General features: G+C 45.1%; 1 protein-coding gene across 5 annotated transcripts in view; it reads left to right on the plus strand.

Moving 5' to 3' along the window:
* Positions 1-22,103, plus strand: part of APBA3 (amyloid beta precursor protein binding family A member 3) — a 189,119-nt gene that overhangs the window by 76,773 nt on the left and 90,243 nt on the right. For all 5 annotated transcript variants that reach the window (XM_069962572.1, XM_069962573.1, XM_069962575.1 and 2 more), the window contains exons 3-4: positions 12,134-12,291; positions 12,382-12,468. In XM_069962572.1, the coding sequence (XP_069818673.1) occupies positions 12,134-12,291; positions 12,382-12,468 (245 nt within the window). The remainder of the gene's footprint in view (positions 1-12,133; positions 12,292-12,381; positions 12,469-22,103) is intronic.

A 22,103-nucleotide genomic window follows, 5' to 3' on the forward strand; every position in this document is an offset into this window, starting at 1 on the left:
CTTCTGCAGAAGCATAAAGCATTACTTACCTATCTCTTCTAGTTTTGAAAATACCAAAAATCCATTTGTTTTGAGGGGTTTGTTTTGTTTTGTGTTTCTGCACTTCCTGGTTGAGCAGTTGTACACAGTACTACAGGTTCCAGAATGCATTGCTTTCCCCCAGCTGTTCATCACAGTCCCCCACCCTGGCCATTCCCCGTCCAAATCTATTGCAGAACATCTAGGCTGTGTTCACACATTGCAGTTTCATTGTGTTACTAAATTATTTGCATTACTTCATCATTTCTGTCTGTAACAAACTCATTGAAACCTACGACTTATTCCTTAATAAATTGCTCAACCTGCTGGCTCTCACGGAAACATGGCTTCAAGACTCAAACACAGCTTCACCTGCTGCTCTGGCCCATGGAGGCCTTCAATTTTCCCATACTTCTAGACCTGATAACAGGCATGGTGGAGGAGAAGGTGTACTTCTCTCTCGGGACTGCACTTACCAGGTCATTCCCCCTGTACCCTCTCTTTCATTTTCCTTTTTTGAGGTGCACACCATTAGACTCTTAGCCCTTTTCCATGAGATTTTCAGTCATCTATCGCCCCCTGGTTCACTACGACACTTTCTTGACCACTTTTCTTCCTTCTTACTTTTTATCTTCGGACATTCCTGCCCTCATCATGGGCGATTTTAACATCCCTATTGACAAGATACTTTCCCCATCGGCCTCTCCGTTTTTTTTCTCTAAACTCCTCCCTTGGCCTCTCTCAGCTTTTTGACTCTCCAACCCATAAGGGTGGAAATACCCTGGACCTTGTCTTCTCTAGACTTTGCCCAGTTTCTCGCCTTACTAACACTCCCACTGAGCTCTCGGACCACAGTCTTCTCTCCTTTTCAATCACCAATACTCATTCTCCTCCTGACACCCCAACCTCGGTCATGTACAGAAACTTGTGTGCCATCAACACCCAACAACTTTTATCTGTAATCTGATTTTATTGACAACCATACAACATACAGAAAATATAAGGTCTTCAAATAAAAATACAAGGCGACCTGCAAGTCGCACGGTGTCACTTTTTATATATGTATAGAAAGAAACAAAATGATAAGCAGTATAATGCTAACAATCATAAACACATGCGCCGCAAATGCAGGCTTCCGCACAGGACAAGTGCTAATTATAATATTAATAATGCAAAAAACCGCAAAGAAAAGAAAAGAAGAAAGAGGAGAAAAGGAAAAAGCAAAGGTCCAGAAGAGAGGCAGGGAGACAGGGCGGGGGGACGACAGCCGCCAGGGCCGCACTCGGCGGCTAATTCAATCCTGTAGGGCCATGAAGTTCCACGACTACCGGGAGAGAGCAAGGAAGTCCTCTGAGTCCATAAACAAACGCCATGGAAACCACACTTTGTCAAATATAGTAGACCGCTCATGAGCCTCTGCCACTAGCTCTTCCATTCTACCCAGTTCCCCTAGCTCACTAAGCCATTCTGCTATTGAGGGTATAACTGGTGTTTTCCAATGCCGGGGGATAACCATTCTAGCTGCGGTCAAAAAATGTCGCAAAATCCCCTTTTTAGCCGTAGCAAGTGAGCCTGGGATCTGCGAGAGCAGGGCCAGTTGTGGAGAATTTACGACATACTTCCCAGAGTACGCATTGTAGATGGCTATGACCTTGTCCCAAAATTCTCGAATGCCCGGGCAGGCCCACCAGATATGCATCATGTCACCAGCTTCAGTAAAGCACCGCCAACACCTGTCAGAGGCCTCAGGGAACATTGTATGTAAATTGACTGGGCAGTAGTACCACCGTGAAAGAATTTTGTAGTTTTTCTCCTTTGCTTTTACAGCCATGGAGATACCATGGGAGAGTTCACAAGTTTTGTGAAGAGACTGACCGTCCCAAGGGACACCTAAGTCACGTTCCCACCTGTCAAAGAAGCGAGCTCTGTCAGGGTTAGCGGCACCAACCAGAACCCGGTACAACACCGATATGCAGTGTGAGATAGCAGATGTAGAGACGACCAGGTTATCAAAATCCGTGAGCGTAGGGGCATACGAGCCTCCCGGGAAAAGAGCCCGTACAAACGAGGCTAACTGTCCGTATTCCAGCCAGGACAACCGACGGTCCTGGGACTGAGCCTGGAGGGTCAGCAAAGAAGAGATGGCAGCTCCAGTCATACAGTCCCGGACCCTAGGACAAGTGGACCTGTCCCACAAAAGAAAGCTATGTGTCTGCAGGCCAGGTTGGAATGACTGGTTCTGAAGTATCGGGGAAAGCGGTCCCGGTACCGCTGACAACCTATATTTGGCAACCCACTTATCCCAGACACACAACGTATGCGGGGCAAAGAAAGGAAGACAGGATAGTGACTGACGATCTCCAGAGGGGATCCACGGCAGAAGAGAGGGCGCAACCGGACAAAGAGAGAAGTCCAGATCCACCCACCTCTTGGAACCCCGGCAATGTGTCCAATGCAGGACTCCGCGCAAGACAGCCGCCTCGTGGTAGAGCCGTAAATCAGGCAGTCCCATGCCACCCACGGCTCTGGATTGAGTGAGAGTGGAGTATGCATGTCTGGGTTTGTTGTTCCCCCAGATAAACTTTGAGACCGCCCTGCGCAGAGTCCTGAAGAAGGCAACAGGAGCCACAATGGGAACAGTTTGGAAAATATACAATAGTTTGGGGAGAATATCCATCTTCACAATGGCCATCCGTCCAAACCATGAAGTCGGTTTCAGGAAGTAAGATGTCATGTCTGAGAGAACCCTGTTCAGCGCGGGCGTATAGTTAAGATCAAAGAGAGAGCCAAGGACAGGAGGGAGCTTAATCCCCAGGTAAACAATAAAATCCGTATGCCACTGGAAAGAGAAGGAAGCTCTGACCGCATCGAACACAGCCTGCGGAATGGAAACATTAAGCCCCTCAGTTTTAGTCAAGTTGACCTTAAAGTTACTAAGGTCACCAAATCTCTGGAACTCCTGAAGGATAGAAGGGAGTGATGTGGAAGGGGAGGAGATATAGAGCAGAAGGTCATCCGCGTACAGTGCAAGCTTGTGGTGGTCCTGACCAATCACAACCCCCCGGATCGTAGGATTACGTCTGAGGGCCACCGCCAGGTGTTCCATCGTCAAAATATAAAGCATGGGAGACAAGGGATAACCCTGACGCGTGCCGTTGTGGATCTCAAAAGAGGTGGATAACAGACCATTGGCTCGCACTCGAGCTGAGGGACAGGAGTACAATGCCATGATTCTATCCACAAGAAGCGGGCCAAGTCCCACTCCCCGTAGGACCATCCGCAGGAATCCCCAATGCACCCTATCAAAAGCCTTCTCTGCGTCGATGGAAAGTAGGCACAAAGGGGATCCCGTACGGCTGGCCCACGACATCAAGGTGAGAGTCTTCAATGTATTGTCCCTTGCCTCCCTGCCGGGAACAAACCCCACCTGATCATTATGAACTAGTTGTGGAATATAAAGACTCAAGCGAGTGGCTAACATTTTAGAATAGAGTTTGAGGTCACAATTAATGAGGGAGATGGGATGGTAGTCCTTACAATATTTGAGATCCCGGCCTGGCTTGGGCAGGACCACCACGTGTGCTTCCAATGACTGGCGAGGAAAGGGGCATGTCTCCGAGATACTATTAAAGCACCTAGTCATAATTGGCAGTAACAAATCTCTGAATGTTTTAAAAAAGCACGCGGTGAAGCCATCCGGTCCCGGACTTTTTCCACCCTTAGCATCAGCAATGGCGCTCCTAAGCTCACCCTCGGTGAAAGGAGACTCCAAGTCCTCAACCGCCTCCACAGGAACCCTAGGCAGCTCCGTGTCCGACAGGTACGCAGATATCCCAGACTCCAAGACTGTCGCCGGCATCTCTGAGTAGCGCCCCTTAATGTTATACAGAGATGAGAAATACGAACGAAAGAGATCAGATATCTCTCTAGGATTGTGTATGGCAGTGCCAGTGTGGTCAAGGAGGCTTGGAATGTGCGTAACCTGTGTCCTCGGATGGATCAATCTAGCCAGAGTTCTGCCACACTTGTTGGCATGTTCATATAGATGGCTGCGGTAGCGCTCCCGCTGGGAGGAAGAAGACTTGTTAAGAAGATCCTTCAATTGCTCCCTAGCCAACGTCAATGCAGTCAGAGCTTCATCGGTAGCATTTTGTTTATGCGCTTTGGAGAGAGCCTCAACCTTTCCCGCTAGGTGAATGATTTTAGCACTCTTAGCCTTCTTGATCCTAGCCCCCTGCTGAATCAGAGTACCCCGGACAACACACTTCAAGGCCTCCCATTGCAGCGGTAGGGCAGTAACATCATCAGTGTGGTCGTTGAGAAAATCAGTAATTGTCTGAGTAACAGCCGCTTTGCACACCACATCCTTGAGGAGCGATTCATTTAATCTCCATGACCATTCCCTAGGCACCAACCCCGGCAGAGTTAGGGACAGAAAGATAGGAGAGTGATCAGACCACAAGGCAGTACCTATCGTGGCCGTGGGGTTAAACGTTAAGGCAAACTGAGCAATGAAAAACATATCCAGTCTGCCGTAAGTGCGATGTGCGTCAGAGTAATGTGTAAAGTTCTTATCCTTAGGATGAAGGATGCGCCAGACATCCACCAAACTATGGAGACCAAGGACCGCCCGTGCAGTGGTATAGTCAGAGCGTGGCACCGCAGTTCTGCCAGAGGAGGTGTCCAGGGAAGGGTCCATGACCAGATTGAAATCGCCCCCCAGTATCAGCACACCCTCTATAAATGCAGAGGCCGCTCGGAGCATAGCTCTCAGGGTACTCCCCTGACGGGAGTTTGGGAGGTAAATATTGCCAATAGTGTAAATCCGCGCTTGAATTTCAATCTTAATGAAGACATATCTCCCCTTAGGACAAATCATGGAGTCCAGCAATTTATGTGACAAGGACTTATGTAGTGCTATGGAAACTCCCTTAGATTTGGCGTCCGGATTAGTGCTATGTGTCCATACATTGTAGTAATTAAGCCGCATGCAAGGGGTATGGGCGGTCTGAAAGTGTGTCTCCTGTAACAGAAGGATATGCACCTTCTGCCTATGCATGGAGTAGAGGACCTGAGACTGTTTTTGTGGGACATTCAATCCCCGAACATTAATGGAAGCAAATTTGACATCGGCCCCCGCCATGCCTCCACCTCCACCCGCCATGGATGGAAAAGAAGAAAAGAGAGACAAAAAAAAGAAATAAGGAGGGGCAAAGAAAAGTAGAGAGAAAAGGGAAAAAAAAAAAAAAAGGAGAGAGTAGAAAGATGTCCAGTAGAAAAGCCAGAGACTGAACCTGCAGCCAGAAAAAGAGGATTATCAAGGGAGATAACCCCCGTAACCGGGTAGTTCTACACTACTCGGAAACACCCAAATGGGTACTACAACGCTTCAAGCGTCTAATCTAGAGAGGAACGGACTAACAAATGAAGGTCTGTAAGTCCGTGACAGAACACCAGAAATATAAAGCTAAACAATTAAGATAAATGCACCCAACAGATATATATAATACTCAAAATATCAAAACACCCCATGTAGAGATAGCCCAGTAAATCCACCTACCCCCAACCCCCACCCCCCACCCCCAAGCCCCACTCATATAAACCAGCATAACCGTGTAACCATGGAACTATAGTAAGATAAATTTAGGCAGTAGCCCAACAAACATGAGGAAGCCGAGCATGTTGTCTAGAGACAAAACAAAAGAGTAAAAGGTATGCTCTGCTGCAATAAGGCACCTCCAGGAAACAAGATAGCACAGTCCATGCCTTCCAGAACATCCTCAGTCCCCGGGAATTGCCGTGCCATCAGAGCGGGAAGGCCTGCCCAGCGCTATCGGCGGGACCGGGTCCCAATCTGGTAGGGTCATCTGCGGTAGATCCAGCGCAGCCAAAAAGGCAAGCAAATCTTCATGCGTATGCAGCTCCAGCCTCCTCCCGCCTCTACGGACAACCAGTTGGAATGGAAAACCCCAGGAGTATTGGATTTCGCGTTCGCGTAGCAGTTCCAACAAGGGCTTAAGAGCACGCCGCTGGGTCAAAGTTGCTCTGGAGAGATCCTGAAGAAAGATTAATTGGGCGCCATCAAAATCAACGTAATCCATGTTGCGCACTGCTCTCATAATTTCCTCTTTTACTCTGTAATGGTGGAGCCTGCAGATGACATCCCGAGGTCGATCAACATTGTTGGAAACTGGACCTAGAGTGCGGTGAGCTCTATCAATTTCAAACTCGTCCCCCGGCGGACGCTTAAGAATAGAAGCAAATAAGTCCTGGAGAGACGGGATGAGATCGGCAGCTCTGGTCGCTTCAGGAAGCCCTCTGATACGGATATTGTTCCGTCTGCCTCGGTTCTCTGCATCATCATGAAGCCTGTAAAGATGGCGGATGCGCCTCTCCTGGGTAGCCAAGGTAGCCTGAACATCATCCACCGTAGAGGTTAAAGAGTCCTGATCAGCAGCAATATCAGAAACTTTCGCCTCCAAGGCATGCACATCAGATTTGAGGGAACTGAGCTCTTGTTTATAAGAGGTTTCCAAACGCTCCACAAACCTTTCCATGTCAGAGCGTGTAGGCAGTAATTTCATATATTCCCTCCAGTCCCAATCTGCACCAGCCTGCATAGGGTTAACAGTTGTAGCAGAGTTAGATGGATGGGAGGGTGGATGTGAATCACTGCCTCTAGTGGTAGAGAAAGGAAGTGCAGCGGAGGACAAGGAAGACATGCTGGCTGCCAGGATAGAGCCTGATTTAGGAGAGCAGTCTTTATCCCCACAAGGAGCCGGGTTCATAGGCACCTCTGTCTCCCTCTGACCAGGATGGGGGGACACTGTTACCCTGAGGCAGAGACCAGGAGACGCTGCTGGGCTAGTGAAGAGAGTCCAGGGATGCTGCGGTCTCAGTGCAAGTCCCCCGAGACACTGCTCCAGCTAGAGTCCTGAGGTGAGGGCTTGAGGACACTGTTCCTGTGAGGAGGGGGCAGACGAACACCGCGTCCCTGGAGTGCGGGCCAGGAAGCTCCGTGTCACCGGCGGTGAGTAGTGGGCTGCGGTGGGTTGCGGGACAAACGCCTGAGGGCTGGTGGGGGAGCTGCGCTGTGTCCCGTATCTCAAGACCGCCAGGGGCCAGAGGAGCCGATACGCGGGGGGGGGCCGGGATCGGGACTCTTACCGCCGCTGCCGCCGGTGCTGGGAAGCACTCCTCACCGATGGAGCTCGTGTGTGGCGCTAGTCCGGGCGGATCCGCGGCTGCTGCTGCGGCGGCGGCCGCCGCTCTTGTTACTCGAGTTCCGGGCAGCACGGAGGCTGCAGAGGGAGCAGGTAGGCCGCGATCGGCGGGAAGGAGAAAACGGTCCAGGCTGCCCCGGGATGGCCGGGGCTGAGGTAATTTTGTGCCTGCCTTAGTCCTCTTGCGGCCACCAACCATTTGGGGTGCAGTAAGCTGATATTAGGGCGCTTTTTAAGGCTGTCTGGTGTTCTGGTGCAGGAGCTCACAGAAGGTGCGTGCTTACTCCTCCATAGCCAGGCCACGCCCCCGACCCAACAACTTTTAGACTCTTTACAGTTATCACCGCTCTCCTGTCCCAATCTGGCTGTCAAATACGATCACAACACCCTCAAAACAACCCTTGACAAAATGGCAACCCTCACACCTCAATTAGCCAAACACAGATGACCACAACTCAGGCACACACACCTAGAGCTCGTTTTCTTCTGTGTTTTAGGTGTGCTGAACGTTTGTGGAGGAAGTCTAAAACTGTAGCAGACCTCCTACTTTATAAATTTGTGCTAAGAAGCAACTACTCTGGTCTTCATTCTGTTAAACAATCTTACTTTACCCCTCTAATTTCTTCTCTATCCCATAACCCAAAACGTCTCTTTGATACCCTCAACTCCCTCCTCAAACCCAAAGTCCAGACGCCCATCTCTAATGCTACGTTTACATCAGCGTTTGACCATCCGGCACCATTCCGTCTACCTTTTTCGTTTGGAAGTAAGATAAACGGAAACTGGCGGATCCGTTATAATCCCCATAGGTTTCAATGATATATTATTGTGCTCTGTTTGACCAAATAGTGCTCCGTTTGCATGCAATTCGTTCAAGTTCTGTGTTTCTGAACAGATGAAAAAATTGTTTGCAGTATTTTTCTTTCCGTTTCAAAAAACTGATGATGAACAGAAAGTGCACTTGCGTTTTTTCTTTACATTGTAGTCAATGAGGACGGATCTAAATGGAAGGTATTTCCATTCACATCCGTTTGCAAGTTTTCTGTTTTCATCAGTTTTTTTCACTGAGCATGCGCAGAAGAAGCAATAAACCAAAGAAGAAAAATAAACTGATAGAAAAATGGATGCTGACTGATGCAAACTGATGTACAAAAGTCAATTTTTTTAAGCCAAAATACAAATGGACCATTAAAAAAAAGATGAACATTTTGCAATTAGTTTGCATCAGTCTGCTCATCAGTTTATGCTTATCTGTTAAATTGATATGGACGGATCCGTAAGAAAAACGCTAGTGTGGCCGAGCCCTAACCTCTGCGTTGAAGACCTAGCATCTTACTTCAAGGAAAAGAAAGATACTATCCGTCAGGAGATCACCTCCCAGTCTCCAAGTAGTGTTGATCCTATTCCCTCTTGTATTTCCTACTCTTCCCTCTCAGCATTTGAACCGGTAACAGAGGAGGAAGTCTCCAGACTCCTCTCCTCCTCTCGTCCCACAACCTGCCCTAGTGACCCTATTCCCTCACACCTTGTCCAGTCTCACTCTCCTTCTCTCACTACTTACCTAACAAATCTTCAACCTCTCCCTTTTCTCTGGCATCTTCCCCTCGACTTTCAAACACTCCGTCATCACTCCATTACTGGAAAAACCCTAGACCCATCCTGTACAGCCAATTATCAACCTGTCTCTAATCTTCCATTTATCTGTAATCTCTTGGAACGTCTGGTCTATTCCCACCTAACCTGCTATTTCTCTGACAACTCTCTTCTTGACCCCCTTCAATCTGGTTTCCGTCCTCTCCATTTTACAGAAACTGCCCTTACTAAAGTCTCCAATGATCTCCTCACCACCAAATCTAAAGGCGATCATTCTCTGCTCATTCTCCTGGATCTATCTGCAGCTTTTGACACTGTAGACCACCAGCTCCTCCTCTCCATGCTCCGCTCTGTCGGCCTCAAGGACTCTTCTCTTTCCTGGTTTTCCTCCCATCTCTCCGACCACTCCTTTAAGCGTATCATTATCTGGCTTCACTTCATCTTCCCCTTACAGTTGGGGCTCCTCAGGGATCAGTCCTGGGCCCTCTCCTTTTCTCACTTTACACTTTACCCATTGAATAAATTATCAGCAAGTTTGGTTTTCAGTGCCATCTCTATGCTGATTATACCCAGCTCTATACCTCCTCCTGTGATATCACCCCCGCACTTCTAAAGAACACCAGTAACTGTCTGTCTGCCGTCTCTAATGTCATGTCCTCCCTATTCCTAAAACTAAACCTTTCTAAGACTGAGCTGCTTGTATTCCCTCCCTCTGCTAACCGCCCTCCACCTGACATCTCCATCTCTTTATATGGTGCAACCATAACCCCTACACAACAAGCCCGCTGCCTTGGGGTTATGTTTGACTTTGATCTCTCCTTCACTCCCCATATTCAATCCCTTTCACGTTCCTGTCATCGGCATCTTAAAAACATCTCTAAAATCTATCCCTTCCTTACTGACGAATCTGCTAAAATTCTCATTGTCGCTCTGATTCATTCCCATCTAGGCTACTGCAATTCCTTACTAATCGGCCTTCCGTCCTCTAAACTCTCCCCTCTCCAGTCCATTCTCAATGCAGCGACCAGGCTCCTCTCCCTGTCCAGTCGCTATACTGATGCCTCCCCCCTGTGCCAGTCTCTACACTAGCTCCCTATTAAACACAGGATACAATATAAATTTTTCCTGCTCACCAGGGGTGGATTAAATTTACCTTAGGCCCCAGAGATGTTCACCAAGTCTGAGCCCCCACCCCACTGTAACTATGGCAGCACTAGCATGGTGTTCATAGTACAGGATAGATAATGTCATGATGCTCTGATTTGTGCAAAACTCCGGTGAAAAAGCCCTTTTTTTTTTTTTTTTTTTTTTTTTTTTTTTAAATCATGGCTAAACTGTAGCCATGAGACAATACATCACTGAAATTATGTATTTTTGGGTGCTTATGGGCCCCCCAGAAGCCCAGGGCCCCAGGCTACTGACCGAAACGGACCTGTTATAATCCGCTACTGCTGCTCACCCACAAGGCTCTCCACAATGCTGCACCTCTCTACATCTCCTCCCTCATCTCTGTCTACCATCCTACCTGTGCCTTACGTTCCTCTAACGACTTAAGACTAACAACCACCTTAATCCACACCGCTCACTCCCGTCTCCAGGACTTCACCCAAGCTGCACCAACTCTATGGAATGCATTACCCAAGACTGTTACTCACCTCCAATACCCAAAGCTTCAAACGTGCCCTCAAAACACATCTGTTCAAATAGGCTTAACAGGTTCCCTAAATTGATCCCCCCCCCAATACATACACCAGGCATTTAAGCACTTAGATCTGTAGCAGGCAGGCATTGGTTGGTGACTAGTTTACCCACCTTTACCTGCACTGCCTTATTCATAAAGATGGCCAGACTATGCTAAAAAAGGAAGGACTTTGCTCCTCTGCCATTTTGTCTCAAACCCCCTCCTAATAGTCTGTAAGCTCATGCATGTGAACAGGGCCCTCCCTCCTCATGTATGGATAATTATATGTAGATCTCTGTAATGTCTTATTTATGTCTATGTATGTACCCCCAGAATTGTAAAGTGCTGCAGAATCTGTTGGCTCTATTCAAATAATAATTATAATAATATTATTAATAATAATAATAATAATTATTATTATTACCTCTGTCCATATTAGAAACTCTTCAGAGAAGTAGCAAATCCTTATAGGAAACCCTTCCTTGTCTGTATAGTTCCTGTCTGGGCCAGAGATGTCAGCAGAGAGCACTGTGTCAGACTGAAGAGAAAACAACATTTCCTGCAGTATGGGAAGACGTGAGGTTTTTTAATAGAAATAAATTACAAACCTATATAACTTTCTGTCACCAGTTGATTTGAAATCAAAAGATTTTTGCTGGACAACACCTTTACTATCCCCTAACCCAACCTCCCCTTTTCCCTTATCTATCTTTCCTATACAAAATATACCCTGGTATGGCTGTTTCCCAATCATTAGAGTCTTTGAACCATGTCTGTTACAGCAACTAGGTCTAAATCATTGTTATGGCCATTAGCTCTTGCTACTTAAGCTGCAAGAGCATTGGTACACATTGCACAAATATCATTACTATGCTTTGTTTTTGTCATCGCCAACAGCTGCACCCACCCCACCAACCACTGCACCCACTACACCAATTACTGTGTTTTCAGAAATGCTGGTTCTTCACAGCATGACACAGCCTATAAAGTTTTCTTCATGTGTTCACATTGAACAATTTATGGTTCTTTTTTTTTAGGCCACTGAACAGGGTTAAATATATGAAAGTCCCTCTAAAATAGGACACTGTGCCTTACATACTGTACCTGGTTTATCTAGTGCTTGCTTTTGCTTGTATGTTGTGGGAAGAGAGGGTATGCAAATAGCTCTTACACCACTTAGGCAAAGTGGTCTCCTTTCAAGTCAGTGTTTGACTCCACTTAGGAGTCTTAGAACAGTGACTGGGCATATATGCCAAGCCAAAAATCTCTCCATCTGCAGACAGCTGTTTTCAGGTTGACCCACGTTACTTGGTCTCTCACTAGACAGCCAACACCCTGCTCTTCACTGAAGAGGGACAACAACCTCAAAAAACGGATACGGATAGGCAGTCTTTCCCTTCTGGAGCTATTTTAGGCTTGGCATTTAGTAAAACACTGATTTCAAGGGACACTACTTTGTGTGAGAGCCATTTACATATCATTTTCCCAGTGGAGCAGGAATGGCCTTTAAGTTTCCACACATCTTTATGACACACTCTCGTTATGTAGAACTAGTATCCCTTTGACCCACGCTTGTTTGTTAAGACTTTTAATGGGGTTCTCTTCTTTTTTTTTTTAGTTTCTCATTCAGTGCCTGGTCCTTGTGATTCAGATGATTTGCTAGATGGGGTTGTTTTTGGTGCCAAATATCTAGGATCGACACAGCTGCATTGTGAGAAACACCAAATGGCCAGCATGCGAATGCGCCAGGCGCAAGAGGCAGTAGATAGGGTTAAGGTAAGAGGATGAATATGTTAAGACAAAGAAAAGTGCCCAGATTCTTCCCATTTCTTTTTCCTTATGGTATTTTCAACTTTTTCCCCTTAGGCACCAGATGGGGAGTCGCAACCTATGACAGAAGTAGATGTAATGGTGTCAACACAGCGAGTCAAAGTCCTGGCTGCAGACACTCAGGTCAAAGCTTACATATCATTTATCAATTACTGCTTTGATTTGTATAAAAAGCCAATGGATACTATTCAGAGTACCACTAAACTGTGAAGCAACAGTAACACACTGTGGGGTTGAGGATATATTAAAGCATAATAACAAAAGGTGCTTCAACAAGAATTTAAAAAACTATTTGTAGAAAGCCTAGCCACAAAACAAATACAAATGATCACTTGAATAAAATACAGTGGTGCTTCGAATTGCGAGCATAATTCGTTCCAGGACCATGCTTGTAATCCAAATCACTCTTAAACCTTAAACCAAAGCAGATTTTCCCATAAGAAATCATTTAAAAGGCAGAAAATTGGTTCCACATCCCAAAAATAATGATTTTATATTTTAAATAACATCTAAAACAAATAAAACAAACATTTAAAAACAGTTTAATATGTCATATAGTATAAGTTACTGCACAGCATAGTGTCAGCATGTGCAGTATAATGTATAGTAAGTGCATAAACCTAAAAAATCTGCAGCAGTTTGTAGATGCATGATGGAACTGCAGATCCCCTTAATGCAGAAGTGTAGTACAACAGGCTAGAATAGAGAAGTAGGGCTGCTGTCAGAGGTCTATGTGGTTACATGACAGCAATGGGAAGTGGTGTGTGTTCAGCATGGGCCAATCAGGAAGTGAGAATCACAGAGCTGTGCAGGGGGACAGTGACAGAAATACAGCAGTGTGAATGGCTGTGTTTGAGTGCAGGCACATTATACCAGGAATGGAGAGGATAGAAAACACACACTGACAGAGACTGCAGGGAGCATGAAGGAATGAGCAGGGCAGATGTGGGCACATAAATGCAGCACTCTCTGTCCGGGGAGAGAGGGGTTACAGCTATGAAGAGATTACCTCCACAGTCCTGTCCCTTGATGCAAGCCTCAGCCTGAAGTGGATCTGCTATGATTTGGAAGGTGAGGGAGACTTCCTGGATCAGAGTACTGTGATGAAGACCACCCTGTGCAGATCATGCCCCTCGTCCCTCCCACCCAGTACAGGGAGCCCAAGTTACAATTTTGAAAAACTGCAAGCTCTTCTTGCAAAGGCCTCTCAATTTAAGTTTCTCTTAAAGCGGTTGGCCACTTTATAATAAAATTGTTCAGTGTACAGTATTAGTAAGTGCACTCACTGTATATACTGACAGCAGCTCCCTGTGTACCTCATAGAGCTAAAATCAAAATCCTCTCCTCCAGGCTGAGCTGCCCTGTCCTGTGGTGTTTCTGTCCATAAGATGGCCGATATGGAGGAATATGTGACCATGCCATGCCCCCCAGTGTCCACCACTGAGTCTGTATATGCCTATGAAGGACACTGGGGGCAGGGCTTGGTGACATGCTTCTCCATGTTGACCATCTTATGGACAGCCTCACCACAGAGCTCTATGAGGTACACAGGGAGCTGCTGTCAGTAAGTGCTGTGAGTACACTTACTAATACTGTACACTGAATAATTTTACTATAAAGTTGCCAACCCCTTTAACCAGAGGAACCATGTATGAAAATTATAACTATTATGAAGGATGAATAGCGACTGGAAACAATTGAGGCCAACAAGACTGGTGAAAGGCTTAGACTCAAATAGAAAATGTATACAATGAATCAGTACATAAATGTACAAATCACTACCAAATACTAGTTTGCTAAAAGGGGCATTGTGCAAAACAAAACTAACTAAAGTATGTGGCCCCTACCTGACGTATGTTTCAACTTGCTACCTTTATCGAGGGCTATTGTTAGACTAGAGGTCAAACTATTTGTGCTACCCCATCTAGGTCATGTGCCAATCCAGGTAGTGAAAAGCCAGATAAAAATCATGAACAAATCATTTACTATTGCCTGGTCCGGTGCACGTAGCACACAGCCAGATCTCAGCGCTTCTGGTTCAAGCATCTGGACCTGTCACCTGGCAAAGTGTGTCCAACCACATTAGCAGATGGCAATACCAGGCCCTTGGAGTCTGCATATGTCACGCACAGCAGAGGAACAGAAGTTAAAATAAGATACCATGGATCTTGGCACTCAATCAAGAACAACATGTGAAACCTGAACGCTGCTCATCTTTATGGGCAAGAGCTGCAATAGCATAATGCAACAGCAGATTCCCACTTGTTACTATAACATAATGCAGTGCATCATGAAATATATATCACATAATTCTATAGTATATAGTATTATAACAACTTAAGAGTATACAGAGCGGTAGGTACATAGCACAATATACGTATATTTGCGGTATTATCTATGCACTTTTTATTCAAGTGTGTGTGTATAAAAAAAATCACCTCTGAGAGAACCATTTATTTAGTAGATTATTGTTTTCTTCATAAAATTGATAAATATCACTGACTGAATAGAAGATATAAAATATAACTTTTGTTTTTACTTTATAAAACATATGCAAAATAAAAGAAAAAAAACAAACTATATCCTTATATGATGTATGTCTTAATCTTTACGACCATCATCTAGCAATATGCAGCATAATTATTTTATTTGTCCACAATATCGCTACATGACCCTTATTGCACTGTGGGGATTGGGTTAGTTATCGCACAAGTTTATTCTACTCTATTCTATTATTGCATTTAGTTCCTTTTTCCAAAGTGCCTTAATTAATTTCACCTTCTATCTTGTCCCATTTAAATTCATAGGCATGTCAGCACATAGACAATTCCTTGTGTGGAACAGTTTGCAAAACTTTGCATTACATACGTTTCACCTGTGTTAATGCAATTCTTGGGTTTTCTGGTTTCAGATATTTGTATTCAGACTCATCAATTTAGTTTTTTGGCTTGATCCAATATATAGGTCAAACTATTTGTGTAGTTTTCAGTGGAGTCTGCTCTCAGTTTTTTGTAGCAGTGTTTATCATTTAACAATGCCAGGCACATATATGCCAGGCCTATATGTTGTATCAAGCCAACCAAGCTTAATTAGTTGGAGTCTGAATACAAATATCTTAAACCAAAAAAGCCAAGGATTGCAAGCTTTTACAGTATTCATAAAATTCATAATGGGTATCCACCATTAAAAGGTCGTCCTACTGTGGCAGGCATTAATAACTATACACAGAACGTGAGCCAATATGTGGCTATTGTACATAGACCATTTGTGGAATCGCTTCCCTTGTACGTTAAGGATACTATGGATGTACTGAGAAGAATTATGGAAGTACAGCTTGAGCAGGGGGCATTCCTGGCATCCCTGGATGTGGAGGCGTTGTACTCTTTCATACCCCATGAAGGTGGGAGGGCAGCAGTACAGTATTTCCTAAGCTTAAGGGGGGTGCAATACTGGGTCCACAATAAATTGATACTGGAAATGTTGGATCTCATACTGACCAGCAATAATTTTCTGTTCAGGACGACCTCTTCCACCAGCAGCGGGGTGCAGCAATGTCGAGTCCCTGTGCCCCAACTTATGCAAATCTGTACCTCGACTGCTGGGAGGATGAGGTCTTCGAGAAGGGCTGATGGAATGGTCTTGCCACATAAGTTTGTGGATAAGATTTATCAACGATATCCTGCTTGTATAGACATCCATTAAAGAAAATGTAAAAATTGTTGATTGTCTTAACGACGACAAGATGGGACTGATATTTACACAAACCATTAGTGCAAAAGAAATTGTATTCCTAGACCTTAAAATATGTATAGCAGAACAAGGTAAACTAATGAGTACCGTTCATAGAAAAGAAACGGCTACTAATTCGATTTTAAAATGGGACAGCTGTCATCCCAGGTCAAAGACTGGAATACCAATAGGACAATATTGTGCATTTGTCGCAAGAGACTCAGTGAGCATGTCGGTGGCATTAAGAATAAAAGTGAAACACTGGTAGCCGAAAAAAATTAAGGGAAGTGATGGACTAAAGTGTCAGGTTTTGGAGATGATAGAGAGATCAAAAACCCAGGGTGACTATAATAGGATAGTATTACAAAAAGAAGCGTACACAAGAATCCATTTGGCAAAGAAACTAGTAATGAGGATCAAAGTCTACAGCGAGACCGTTCGAGGTACGCATTCCAGGTAACCTAGTAACAGAATATACATAAACCGCTATCTCGGGCAGAAATGCGGATCACCACGGAATGAAGACCATTTTTGTGATATGGTTGGTGCAGCCATCCGTCAGTTGTAGGTGAGGCCGGGTTCATGGGGCACACGTAAAGCGTAACTGTCATTTTTTTTTTTTTTTTATTGCAGAAATCAGTAGTATAAGCTATTTTAAGAAACTCTGTAGTATGTTTTATCAGCCCAAAAAGCCTCCATCTGTACTCAAGAAGCAATCTCCCAGCCTCCCCCCCTGACTTCTTATCTGTGCATTATCAGGCAAACACGTCTTCATTACAGAGAAGCCAGTGAAGACTGGCTCTGCTCTCTCCATTCTATCCTTATGGAGGGGCCGAGGGAGATGAGGGAGCAGGAAGAGGTGACATGAAGGTCAGCTGTTTGTACACTATATGGGCACCTAAAACGCTGGATTCTGGGGTCAGAAAGGTCAGTGCTTATCTATGAACTTACTGAGAGAAGATTGCAGGGTGTTGTGCTGTGCTGGACTGCTCCGTGCTCAGTCACTCCTAACAGCCCCTCCCCTCTCCATAGCCACATAATGGAGACAGAAATCCTGCTTCTTCTGCAGTGAGGGGGGAGGCTGGGAGATTGCTTTTTCAGTCCAGAAGGAAACTCTTTTGGTTTATAAAACCTATTACAGAGTTTCTTAAAATCGCTTGAACTGTTGATATTTAATGTTTTAAAAAAAAAAATGGCCCTGAAATGACAGTTACGCTTTAACCCCTTAACCCCTTCAAGACCAAGCCTATTTGCACCTAAAAGACCAGGCTCATTTTTCAAAATCTGACCTATCTCACTTTATGCGCTTATAGCTCAGTGATGCTTTAACGTATGCTAGCGATTCTGAGATTGTTTTTTCGTCACATATGGCACTTTATATTAGTGGCAAAATTTGGTCACTACTTTGTGTTTTTTGTGAAAAACATCAAAATATCATGAAAAATTGAAAAAATTAGCATTTTATGAACTTTGAAATTCTCTGCTTCTAAAAAAAGAAAGTTGTATTACATAAATTAGTTACTAAGTCACATTACCAATATGTCCTCTTTATTCTGGCTTCATTTCATAAACATATTTTACTTTTTTAGGGTGTTACGGGGCTTAGAAATTTATCAGCAAATTACCACATTTTCGTGAAAGTTTCCAAAACTGATTTTTTTAGGGACCAGTTCTTATTTTAAGTTGATTTAGGAGATTTGTATACTGGAAACCCCCATAAGTGACCCCATTTTGGAAACTAGACACCTTAAAGAATTAATCTAGGGGTATAATGAGCATTTTAACCCTTCAGGGGCTGGAGGAAAGTATTCACCATTAGGCCGTAAAAAAATGAAAAATTAAAATTTTCCAATAATATATACATTTAGATTAAAGTTTCTCATTTTCAAAAGGAACATGAGAGAAAAAGCACCCCAAAATTTGTAACACGGGTTCTCTTGAGTACTACGGTACCCCATATGTGGGCGTAAACCACTGCATGGGCACACAGCGGGGCTCAGAAGGGAAGGAGCGCCAATTAGCTTTTCCATTGCAGATTTTGCTGAAGAAGTTTCCGAGCGCCAGGTGCATTTGCAGAGCCCCTGTAGTGTCAGCAGAGAGAAAAAACCCCATAAGTCACCCCATTTTGGAAAGTACACCCCTCAAAGAATTCATCTTCGGGTAGGATGAGCAATTTGACCCCACAGGTGTTAGAGGAAAGTATTCAAAATTAGACAGTAAAAATGAAAAATTCAAATTTTTTCCAATAATATGTTCGTTTAGTTTGAAATTTCATGTTCACTGTATTACTATGATTACTGTGATATTTTCTATCACAGTAATCATAGTTCAGTGACAGAGACCAAATTGGTCTCTGTCACTTTAAATTTTCAGAGCTTGGCTGGTTGTGGAGCGCATGCGCACTTCATAACCAGCCAGGACACGGAAGAGGAAGGAGCTCCAGGAGCAGGTGAGTATATGGGGAAGGGGGGGGGTGACTGGGGGACGGGGGTGACAGGGGGGGTGGGGGGCGACTTGGGGGGTGGGGGGGACATCACTTTTTATCCCTTGTCACCAATCATTCATGGTGACAGGGGATAAAAAGTGCCGGCGGCACATGGCACAAGCGATCAGCGGTATATAGTATATACCGCTGATCGCTTGTACCGGGACCCCACAGGGGGGGTCCCGATGACTGCCCCATGCTCTCCGCTACCTCCGGTGGCGGAGAGCATGGGGCTTTCATTCATTTTTCTTTTTTGATCACTGTGAACAGACATTAGTCTGACAGACATTAGTGATCGCGGCGGCCATCTTGGATCGATGGCCGCCGCGGGAGGGGGGGTTAGTGACTGGGGCACTAGGGGGCTGATCTGGGGTCTGATTTTTACTTATTTCATCTCCCCCCACCGTGGAGATGAAATACAGCGGCGGCACCGGCCCATTAGTGACCGCCGTTTCGGAATCGCAGCTGATCCTCATTATCTCCGGTGCTGTACACAGATGAGAGCGGGATCGCTGTCCCTGCAGCGATCCCGTTCTCATCACAAAGCCCCTGTCAGTCAGGAACGTATATGTACATTCCTACTGCACGGGGCATGTGCAATAGGAACGTATATATACAGATGGCTGACGTGAAGGGGTTAAGGACCGGGCCTGAAATGGCCTTAAGGACCGGAGCAAATTTTATGAATATGACCTGTGTCATTTTATTCATTAATAACTTTGGGATGCTTTTACCTATCCGGACGATTCTGAGATTGTTTTCTCGTGACATATTGTACTTCACATTTCTAGTAAATTGGAGTCGATACTAATAACGAATCTTTATGAAAAAACCCCAAATAGCGTGAAAAATTGTGAAAAAATGCATTTTTTTAACTTTAAAACTTTTCTGCTTATACAGAAAATGGTTATACCACATAAATTACATATTAAATAGCATTAGCAACATGTCTACTTTATGTTGGCGGCATTTATTAAACTATCTTTCATTTTTTTTAGACAATAGAAAGCGTAAAACATTAGCAGCAAATTTCCAAATTTTCAGTAAAATTTCAAAATCAGATATTTTTAGAGACCTGTTCAGGTTTAAAGTGTATTTGAGGGGACTGTGTGTTAGAAAGCCCCACAAAGCACCCCATTTCAGAAACTGCACGCCCCAAACTCTGCAAAAGCACATCCAGAAAGTTTTTTAACCCTTTAGGGGAGTCACAGAAATAAAAGCTAAGTGTGTAAGAAATTAGAAAATTTTAATTTTCTGTGCAGAGATTTTATTGTAATCCAATATTTTTCATAATTATGAACCTATTACCAGAGAAATGCACCCCAATATTGATTGCCCCGTTTCTGCAGTTTATAGAAATACCCCATATGTGGCCCTATTGTGCTATTTGACGCAACCACAAGCCTCAGATATAAGGGAGCGCCTAGTGAATTTCAATGGCTCCGTTATATTTGGTGATTTCTGACTGTACCACTTCAGGTTGGCAGAGGCTCTGGGGTGCCAAAACCTAAAAAACACCCCTAAAGGGACACCATTTAGAAAACTACACCCCTCAAGGAATGTAACAAGGGGTGTGGTGAGCTTTTGGACCCCACAGGTGCTTCACAGATTTTCCGAGCAATGTGGCGTGAAAAAAGACAAAAGTATTTTTTACACTAAAACGTTGTTCTAGCCTTCAATTTTTCATTTTCACAAACGGACAAAAAGGAAAAAAAAACACAAAACATGTAGCGCAGTTTCTCCCGAGTACAGAAATACCCCACATGGGGACATAAAGTGCCAAGCGGGCGCAGGACGAGCCTTCAAAGGGAAGGAGCGCCAATTGGCTTTTGGAAGCTGGATTTCACTGGAATGGATTTCAAGGGCCACGTCGCATTTACAGAGCCCTTGTGCTGCCAAAACACTGGAACTTCCCCACAAGGGAAACTACACCCCTCAAGGAATCTAACAAGGGGTGCAATAAGGATATGGACCCCACTGGTGACGGGCACAAATGTGGAACAATGTGACGTGAAAGTGAAAATTTTCATTTTTTCACTTTCACGGCACAAATGCGCCCGTCATCAAGTTTCCAGAATGGGGTCACTTCTGGGGGGTTTTCAGTGTTTTGGCAGCACGAGGGCTCTGTAAATGCGACATGGCGTTCATCATCCATTCTAGCCAAATCCAACCTCCAAAATCCAAATGGCGCTCCTTCTCTTTGGAGGATTGCCCTGCACCCACATGGCGCTTTATGTCCACATGTGGGGTATTTACGGATTTGGGGGAAATTGCTCTACACATTTTGTGTTTTTTTTTTCTCTTTTAACCCCTTGTGAAAATGATAAATTCAAGGCTAAACCAACATTATAGTGTAAAAAATGTAATATTTCATTTTCACTAATTACTCTAATTGCTCTAATTACTGCTTCTGATATTTTCGGATCGTGCCGCAAGCTACAGCAGCTCAGGCAGCGAGGGACCGAAAGAGGGGGTGCCGGTATAAAAGTTATCCCCGTACAGGTGGTAACCTTTATCCAGCAGTGGGAAGGTCAGTTCCCGAATGATCTCCCCACTAACTCTGAGGATGGGGGGGGGGGCATTGTGGGGGAATTTTGGGGCTGGATTCGGGTGTCCCTTCCTTAATACACTCTAAGCGTACGTGCACACAGCGGAATGGCGAAGGATAACCCTTTACGCATTCCGCAGCTGGCACCCACCGGCGGACTGATGCGGGCGCGCGTCTCCGTCCGTGTCATAGACTCCATTCTATGCACAGGCGGATTCCGCTCTCCGTCCAACGTATTCATTCTTTGGACGGACGATGGAATCCGCCCGTGCATAACATGGAGTCTATGACACGGGTGGAGACACGCGCCTGCATCAGTCCGCCGGCGGGTGCCAGCTGCGGAATGCACAAAGGGTTATCCTTCGCCATTCCACAGTGTGCACGTACCCTATATCTGTAAGTGTACCCTGGGGTACTCTCACAGAGTTAGTAGAATTTCACGCCATACCGTCATCTCTTATTGGGACGGTACTGGCGGAGAAGACGTGTCTGGGAGGCAGCGTACGCTACGCTACCCCCAGATACGTCATTGGAGGATGAGGATGAGGATGAATGGAGGAACGAAGGATCCCCCCATTCATCCTCACTGGCTGTTTCGGTGTCGGAGGCAATAATAGCGTATGCGTCCGATACCGAAAATAGAAAAAAAACACCCTACGCCAAAAAGGAGGAGTTGCTGATTAGCAGCGCACTTTCGTGCAATGCTGATCAACACTCAGCGGCGATAGGGTGCGGAAAATAGAAAAAAAAAATGTGGAAAAAAAAAACCTTTATTACATACTGAACATCCCTATAGTGGCTGATACGTGTATTACACTTATCAGCCGCTAGGGGGCAGCAGAGCGCAAGATCCGAAAAAAGACGACGCTGGAGCCGAAAATAGCCGAAAAAAGCCGAACGGGACGTCACGGAGGGAGCCGAAGACCCGACCAGAAGACGAGGACGCCGCGAACCCGGAAGACGCCGATCAGGACCCCGGGACAGGTGAGTAATGTA

Source organism: Dendropsophus ebraccatus, chromosome 3, assembly GCF_027789765.1.
Source record: "Dendropsophus ebraccatus isolate aDenEbr1 chromosome 3, aDenEbr1.pat, whole genome shotgun sequence".
NCBI lineage: Eukaryota > Metazoa > Chordata > Amphibia > Anura > Hylidae > Dendropsophus > Dendropsophus ebraccatus.